Here is a 9019-nt window from a genome sequence, read left to right as displayed (position 1 = left end):
AAAGAATCATTCAGACACAGAGACCAGACATACATCATCGATATTTTCCTTCTTACTTGTACTGTACTCAAAAAGAATCTATTTGATTCTGCTTCTACTTAAAAGATCACATGTACATATGTTTTCACCTGTAAAATGAAACTTTACAAATAATTTTACAGGTGAAATTGTATTCTATGCTATTATGATCTAGTCTGCTTGGATCTACTACCAGCATGTCAGGCAGTCTATGCAGATTATTGAAAGTAGGGAAAATAACAGAATGCCGGACTCAAGTCAACAACTACTCTGTACATAGTTACAGATAATTATTATACAGATTACACTGATACAGAAGTATAAAGAAGTTAATTTCAATCAGCATTAATGAGATATTCATATTAGTTCACTTTGATGCAGACTTTAAGACAATCAAGAGAACACTTAAGCTATTTCTAAGTATCACTGTAATAATAACAATAATAATAACAATAAAAATAATATAATAATAATTGTAGTAGTAGCAACAATAATGCCAATAACTAAATTATGATTAATTGTAATTGGAATCTAGATGTTATAGTACTGTATGACCAAATCCAGTTAACCAAATAGATGTTTTGTCCCTTCCAAAAAACACACATGACCACGACAAACACAGCTCGAGGAGGTCATATAGGTGTCCTGTGTCAATGACCATGGCTTCTGTCATACGTCATTAGACAATGCTACAAAAACCATTTCATGTTTTTTTTCCTACAAAATTTGTACAAATATGATTTAATGACAGAAGGATGACAATCACAATAAATGTATCAATGAAGTAAATTAATTAATTTGTATTGTGACAGGAAACACTGAATTATATTTTACACGTCCATCCAGCACCTGGACCTTGCTCATATTTTCAGTCTTACCAGAAACAGTGCAGTTCCTTATGCTCTGACAGTGAAAGTTTGCACCAGCATAAAATAATATCCAGAATCATTCTGTATGAATATGCAGTAGCTCTTTGAAATACTGAAAATCTGATTATTCACTGAAAAATATTGTGGTGCTGACATGGTTTTGATAAATGAAAACTGAAGTGAAATCAAAATATACTGTGCTATTCAGCTGGACCTGAGTTTGTTTCAAGGTCCTGTCCTGCTCCAGTGTCTACACTTATGGTTTTATACTCTCAATCTGTTCCTTTGCTTCAGGGCCTGCAAAGGTTTTTTTTTTTTTTTTAAAATTAAATTCTATGTTCTATGATACATCATGAGGCCCTGTCCTGTTACTCAGAGAGACTTCAGTGGACTGCTACTCAAAATTCTCCAGTGATCAGTCATTGTGTTTCATTTTAATGGTGAGCTGCATTTTAGGGGCTGGACCGTTTGAACAAACAGGAAAATCTGAAAACAGTGTTTTATAAGAAAAAAAATTCAAATAAAAACAGCTCTTGACTTTCTCTCCAAAAACACGTCGACGACGTCTATCTATCATTCTTTTTTTTCCCATGCGGCGCATCCATTTCCATGAAAGAGTTTTTGAAAAGTACTTGTGCAGTCCTGTGTCCTCTATCTCCTCCTGATGTGTGTTTGTAGCTCAGCCTAACCTACAAACACAAGAGGGCGTGTTGGTGTATGTCAGTGCTGCTCCTGCTGGTCCTGGCCTGTCACCGCTCTGATTTAGGGCTCGCTCATCAGCTGCTTTATGTTGAAAAACAACGCACGTCCATGTTTTGGCCATGTTTTTCATGTGGTTTCAGCATTGGACGCTCCTTTAGGTCGTAAGACAGCCTAGTTCCCCCACATACTCCAGGTCTGGCGTTCACATACATTCTTAAAATTGCGTAGTCGCTGAGCTTACAGCAAAGGTGTGTAGTGAGTTTCAAGTTAAGTTACTTTGGTGAAGATACAAACTTAAAAAAAAAAAATCTCAGAATTTTTAAACCGTTTTGACAGTATTAGTGCGAGTCTATAGACAGGCACAACGCCACGTTCTTAATATGTTGTATCCGACCGTTACAACGAGGTGTAATATTGTTTCTGTTTAGCCATGGACTGTAAATCGAGTTAAACATGAATCTGTCTGATGCGCGACTATTTCAAACGTTATGTGTTGGAGATTTGTTTTCCTGTATGGCCTATTATGTGTTCAACAAAAAAAAGTTTTTTTTAAAGTGTGTGTTTTCTTTATAGAAATAATAAAGCAATTATTTCCTGAAGAATAACTCGCTCAGCACCAATATCAGAGCAAAAAAAAAAAAAAAGAGAGAGAGACAAAATATCGGGTCAGAAAAGAGCAAAGCCAAGCTGGAAAACAAAAGATATGCAGCAGCAAGTGTGCCAGTGTGTGTGTGGTTAGCGCTGCCCAGGTCTGCACAGCCAATCAGCTGCTCATGCAGATGACGTGCTGATGTCCTACGTCAGCCCCGCCGCTTGTCAGGATCAGAGCTCCACACACACCAGCGACTAACGCACACACACACACACACACACACACACACTCCCTCTCCAAGCCGGACAGCACAGCCCCTGGCCCGGCAGCACGGCAGCGGAGGACACATCCAGGCTTCCAGAAACAGCAGCCCGCTGTGACAGTGGACCTAACGTCGCCTTACTTTGTGGACATGGGAGACATGGGAGATCCGCCGAAAAGTAAGACACTTCTTCGGTGTTAGGATGCGATTCTGGAACTAAATTTGTCACAACTTGACAACTGACTTAGTTGTGTTGCGATGCCAGCAGTCAGAACATATGTTATGGCCTATGACCCACTGTTGTCACAAGAAAGAAAGAAAGAAAGAAAGAAAGAAAGAAAGAAAGAAAGAAAGAAAGAAAGAAAGAAAGAAAGAGAAAGAAAGACGTTTAAAATAAGTGTCAGTACTGCAGATATTTTTATTAAGGCCATTAAAAACAAGACTGATAATAGGACTAATTTTGCTACAAGGAATAATATTAACAACAACTACAATAATAATAATAATAATAATAATAATAATAATAATAATAATAATAATAATAATAATAATAATAATAATAATAACTTTTGTTAGCATCCCGGTGTGAAAGAACAGTGTATGATGTGTCCTGCTCATGCTGGTCTTCCAGAGAAGCGGCTTGTCTCTCTATGCGTGGGTTGCGGGAACCAGATCCACGACCAGTACATCTTGCGGGTCTCCCCTGACCTGGAATGGCACGCCGCCTGTCTCAAATGTGCCGAATGCAGCCAGTACCTGGACGAGTCCTGCACGTGCTTCGTGAGGGACGGAAAGACTTACTGTAAACGGGACTACATCAGGTAGGACGGCCGGAGACACGGGACAGCCCTGCACACGTCGAAAGCTGGAGTTGCACGGCAGTTGGAATTATTCTTTTGTTTTAATATTTTAAAATATCAGATTGAAATTTTCGGGCAAATTTATATTCCTCGGAGTCCCTTTTCACTGGATTAGCGCGATTTTAAATATTAGGATAACAGCCATCTTTCGGCTCAACAACTTGTATACAGAGCAGTGCCAATATTTCATTGTCTTGTTTAAACGTGATGCGTTTTGGAAAAAAATAAGTCACAAAAGACATGTTAGCCATACACAATGATTGTGATCAAACTGCAGCATGGTAGGCTACTTTGGAACTGAATGACATATAGAAAATCATAAAGACACCCTGATACTGAGCTATTTTAACGATTTAGCCAGTAAATGGCTCACTAATTTGGAATTTTTACAGCGTGTGTACATTCATTAGATTGCAAATTAAGCAGCCCTTAAGTTGTAGTCGAATGACAGAATTCCCTCTTAAAGTTGTTCTAAATTATTTAACAAACGGATAAAAGTATTATGTGGGAAAACGAGGTGTGCGAAAAACAAAAATATTAATAATTGAGAATTGACGATTTTTAAAATGAAAATAATGGCCACAATTATTATTATTATTATTATTATTATTATTATTATTGTTATTATTATTATTATTATTATTATTATTATTATTATTATTATTATTATTATTATTATTATTATTATTATTCGATTGTGTTATTTTTGGTGCACTGTGTAATTATGGTTACAGACTGTGCAGCCTACAATCAAACTGATCAAGCTGCGTGTCTGTGGTGTGTGTGTGTGTGTGTGTGTGTGTGTGGTGTGTGTGCGTGTGTGTGTGTGTTCGTGTGTGTGCGTGTTCGTGTGTGTGTGTGTGTGTGTGCACGCGGACGTCCCGCAGGTTATACGGGATTAAATGTGCTAAATGCAACATCGGTTTCAGCAAGAACGACTTTGTGATGCGAGCCCGTTCCAAGGTCTACCACATCGAGTGTTTCCGATGCGTGGCCTGCAGCCGGCAGCTCATCCCGGGCGACGAGTTCGCTCTGCGGGAAGATGGGCTCTTCTGCCGAGCCGATCATGATGTGGTGGAACGGGCCAGCCTGGGCCCCGGAGACCCGCTCAGCCCGCTGCACCCCGCCAGACCGCTCCAGATGGCAGGTAAATTCCCGGGGAGTGGGAGTCAAGCTATTAGGACCGTCTCTCTAGAAAACGCACACTTGATTAGAATATGGCATATCTGGCTGTGACTTTTTTTCTTTTCCCACAGCTCTATAGCCTGTTTTCTGTATGTGGATTTTGGCCTTACGAGCCTTAAACAGAAATTAAACTTTCGCGGTGACACACCAGACACCGATATTTGATGTTCACATGTACAGCAGCTTTTGTATTTGACGTTGGCCCGTGTTTCAGGCGCAGTGCTCTGCGTAATATCAGAGTGATATAGGCTACGGCTCAAGTTTGATCTCGACTATATTTGAAAGTAAATGTTATTCAGTCACCGATAAACTCTACTAGGAAGTGGAGCTGTCCTGCTTTGATGTTTGACTTGTTGGGTTATCCTGCTTGTATACTGGGATACATCTTGTTTCGATCATTGTCAGGTCGGGCCAGGCTCAGCAGGCGGTTAGATAGACCAGGACACTGCTGTCAGTAATACAGCAGTTTTTTCACTGCTGGAGGAAGATTACTGAACGTTGCTGTGGGTCCGGGATGCGTTTGGTCAAATGCTGTGCAGTGCTTTGCATGTTTGCCCTGGGTGAGGGGTTAACGGGTAGCTGCTGCCCTGCTGCTTTTTAACGTAATGACCTTGGATTCAATGTGTCAGTCAGAGCTGCGCCGTTCTACGACATTTCAATCTAATATGGAGTGAGACCCCGAGCTCCCGAAACCACATTAGAACTCGGAAATAATTCAGGCTGCTAATGGAATATTTTAAGCAGAATAATAATTTTGTAGCTCTCGCGCTGATCTAGAAGCTTCAGTAACGTCTACAAATTGTTAAACTACTAAGTCAGAAAGGATTCTGTAGCAGCTGGATGATTGGAATAGACTTTTGCATTGACAGAGTTAAGCACTGTGTGTTGTAGGAGCTTTTAGGGCTATAGTTGGAAAGGATTTTTAAAAACTCGTGGACATCTCTTGTCCGTTCACACAGCTATTTCCTCAGAATTGTTTGTGCTTGTAGCCTACTCTACTGGAAGATAGACTGATGTTTCCTTTGCTGGGTTCTTTTCTCACTCTTTCTCAACAGCAGAACCAATCTCGGCCCGGCAACCTGCCCTGCGGCCTCATGTTCACAAACAGCCGGAGAAGACCACCCGGGTCCGAACGGTGCTAAATGAGAAACAACTGCATACGTTGCGGACTTGCTACAACGCCAACCCGAGGCCCGATGCCCTCATGAAGGAGCAGCTGGTGGAGATGACCGGCCTCAGCCCGAGAGTGATCCGGGTTTGGTTCCAGAACAAGCGGTGCAAGGACAAAAAGAGAAGCCTGCTTATGAAGCAGCTGCAACAGCAGCAGCCCAACGACAAGACGGTAAGAGGACGGAGCAGCCTGCTGAGCTCCAGTAAGAGCCGTCACACCTTTCACACTGACGTTATGCTGAAACGCGCGGAACAGACTACCAAACGCATGCGTTGTAGCTATTCTTTGATCAAAGAGAGGCCCTAAATGTCGCTACTCTGTCCGCTCTTACATAATTAATCAAGTTGTTTAACCCCTGACTAAATTTGAGGTAGCCTCTATTAAAGCGACACGACCAATGGCTTGCAAAGTAGTGAAGTTCTTTGTATTCATTAAGTCACAAGTTATACATTTGTCTCGGAGTGACGAACGGCCGCAATGTAAATGTCCCAAGATGTCTGTTGAAGGAAGTTTGTACTATAAAGTAACTGCTGGTGAAGGTCTTAAGCTGTTTAAACCGGCGGGACAGTCAGGACGCAGAGTTTAAACATGCGCAAAGTGTTCACATAGACACGGATATATCTGTATTCTATGTCCTAACTGTTTGCATGTTTATTGATTGATTGTTCTGCTGATTGACTGATGGATTCATTTAAGATCACCCCCTCCCGCCAACACCCCCACTACACTCACACACACGCGCGCGCATGCGCGCGCGCACGTATACACTCACTCACTCACACACACACACACACACACACACACACACACACACACACACACACACACACCGCCATCTATAATCACCCATAGTATGTGGGTGCTGACCACGACGCATCCTCCTCTTGCAGAACATCCAAGGAATGACGGGAACCCCAATGGTGGCTGCCAGTCCGGAGAGGCACGACGGCGGCATCCAGGCCAACCCGGTGGAGGTGCAGAGCTACCAGCCGCCCTGGAAGGTCCTCAGCGACTTCGCTCTGCAGAGCGACATTGACCAGCCGGCCTTTCAGCAACTGGTGCGTCGTTTTCTCTTCGTTAGTAATTAAGATCGTCACGATTTAAATGTATGTATTTGTTTAAAAAGAGATCATTTCTAGGCTGAATTTCGATTCTGAACATCTGACCCGCCGTGGTTCCTCCACAATAAAATTTCATCTGTCAAACAGATATTTCAGAAATCAATTTGACCATACACATATGTGATGTTTGCGCAATTTTTCAGTATTATCTATATTCTATAATATATCTAATATTATTATTTTTTTATTCCATCCGTAAGCTGCCTTCAACAATAACATGCACACGATGTAATCTGTTTAATTTTTTGTTACTTCAGTAGAATATGAACAATTAACACTAATTGCTCATTTTGATGGAGCAGGGACCTCTGGTCCAGGTTGTTTTAAAATTAGCTTCGTAACTAGTATTCAGCTGCAAAGACAATATGACGGGTTAGCCAGTTTTCTGGTAAATAGTCATTTAAGACCAGGTCTCTCGAGAAAAAAATAGAGGAAAAAAAAAACAAAAACAGTTGTCCAGTCAGGAATGTGCCTGATGTGGAAAAAGGGGACACGGCTTTAGAGATAGATTTCATTCTTAGTGATTTGTTTATTTATTTATTTATTATAGCAAAACAGCAGGCACAATCTCCTGGAATCTCCTAAATAAGCTACACCATAGCATAGACACGAGCTGGAATATGACACGCATCCGTTCCTAGTTTTCTGGAAAACTAATCTGTGTTGACAATAGCTGTAAAACAAACTATATATATATATATATATATATATATATATATATATATATATATATATATATATATATATATATATATATCGTGTGCGTGTGCCTGTGTTAGTTTGCGGTTTTCTTTTTACTAAATTGGATTACTGTAAATATATCTACTCTTAATCTAGAAAATAACAAATAAAATTAACGCACACTGGGAACCCCATGGTGTTCACTGTGAAGGATTATTAAAGTCAGACATGTAAATTACAAGTAGTATCGTGCAGCGGTGCTTTCATAGTGCTGGACAACAATAGTTTTGTAAGTGACTAATAAATACAGCGCTGTTATCTGTTACCTTTCGTCGCCGTCTACATCCTATAGAACTGAATGTGAGTTTGCAGACATTGTGACACAAACTCTCCTGTGGTGTACCCAGAGTTTTCTAAGCGCTGCTTCATGTTTCCTGCAGGTCAGCTTCTCGGAGGGAGGACCGGGTTCGAACTCGACAGGCAGCGAGGTAGCGTCCATGTCGTCTCAGCTTCCAGACACGCCGAACAGCATGGTATCCAGTCCCATCGAGGCCTGAGCAGACGCCGCATGGACGGACTGAACTGAACACACAGCCCTGTTCATCCCATTCCTCCCGACTGCACCAAACAACCCCCTGGTTGTATTTTGACACTGTGAAGACAATCATGGGATTTTACCACAGCCACCCTTTCTCGTTTCTATCCAGAAGAGATGGGCGGATGCGTCATCCTGGCCTCTGCTGCCCGGTCACAAGCCTGCTTACAGTTGCCAAAAAGAAAAGACATCAACCATCGATAAATGGGACCTCTGTAGGAGAGAAATCTAAATTCTGTATTTGCGAAATACTGCGCTCTACTTTGAATAAAGAAACAACGACTGATGATTTTTTTTAAAAATTCGATTCATGCACTTCATCATATAATAGACCATTTGAAGGGAAACAGCACTGCTTTTCTTTATCTCATATGATTTCCTTCATGACCCAAATACTAAAGCATTTGCAACAAGGTATACCTCTATTTTGCCACAAGCTTCGTGGGACATTTGTGTGAGTTAGTGTCCGTTCAAGAATATTTTTTTCTCTCCCAAAGATGTGTAAATTAATAATAAGTTAAAAATACGTTAGCTCTGGAAGAAAATGTTTTGTTCATTCCCGTGCAACAAAAATATTTATTATTTATTGTCGACAAACTTGCCACCTTTTTGTGTAACTTTCTTAACTGAAGTAAAAAGAAAGAAAAAGAATGTAGCTTGGTCTGTGGATTTTCTGGGGGGAGGGGGGGTGGCCGGATGGATAGACTGGTTAATTGGGTGTCGTATTGGTGGACATGCTGTTCTCAGTTCACTTAAAGTTCGCTACCAGCTTTAGAGCATACTCCACTGCAAAATGTATCGATCTGAACAGGACGTCTGAGGATTTTTGGGAAAAAGTGATCAAATCTGACGGTGAAATTTGATTATTTAAAGTTTTGCATCTGTTTCAAGAATTTTTCAGAATCGATGGCCTTTTCTTGCTTCTAGTATGCTATCTTCACTCCTCTACTACAGAGATTGCCC

The 9019-nt window shown here is 41.0% G+C and overlaps 1 protein-coding gene across 2 annotated transcripts; it reads left to right on the top strand.

Annotated features, from left to right (window-relative positions):
• The first annotated feature begins 2412 nt into the window (after window positions 1-2412).
• isl1a (ISL LIM homeobox 1a) lies at window positions 2413-8707 on the top strand. Of its 2 annotated transcripts, none has more exons than XM_035945897.2 (6): window positions 2413-2621; window positions 3075-3264; window positions 4191-4450; window positions 5547-5830; window positions 6550-6717; window positions 7902-8707. In XM_035945897.2, exons 1-6 carry the CDS (start codon window positions 2594-2596, stop codon window positions 8016-8018), a joined length of 1047 nt encoding a protein of 348 aa, XP_035801790.1. In that variant the 5' UTR covers window positions 2413-2593; the 3' UTR covers window positions 8019-8707. The 2 variants fall into 2 exon arrangements, with proteins under 2 accessions (XP_035801790.1, XP_023120917.1); XM_023265149.3 differs by having other exon boundaries at window positions 2418-2621; window positions 5544-5830.
• Window positions 8708-9019: the final 312 nt, after the last annotated feature.

The sequence above is a fragment of the Amphiprion ocellaris genome, chromosome 6 (assembly GCF_022539595.1).
Source record: "Amphiprion ocellaris isolate individual 3 ecotype Okinawa chromosome 6, ASM2253959v1, whole genome shotgun sequence".
NCBI lineage: Eukaryota > Metazoa > Chordata > Actinopteri > Pomacentridae > Amphiprion > Amphiprion ocellaris.
This window is presented reverse-complemented; position numbering and strand designations above follow the sequence as displayed.

Excerpts from the sequence above, each read along its gene's own strand:
- isl1a (XM_023265149.3), top strand. The coding sequence starts at position 2,594 with ATGGGAGACATGGGAGATCCGCCGAAAA. Across the intron at positions 2,622-3,074 it reads CATGGGAGATCCGCCGAAAA|AGAAGCGGCTTGTCTCTCTA; the intron begins GTAAGACACTTC and ends CTGGTCTTCCAG. Across the intron at positions 4,451-5,543 it reads CAGACCGCTCCAGATGGCAG|CAGAACCAATCTCGGCCCGG; the intron begins GTAAATTCCCGG and ends CTTTCTCAACAG.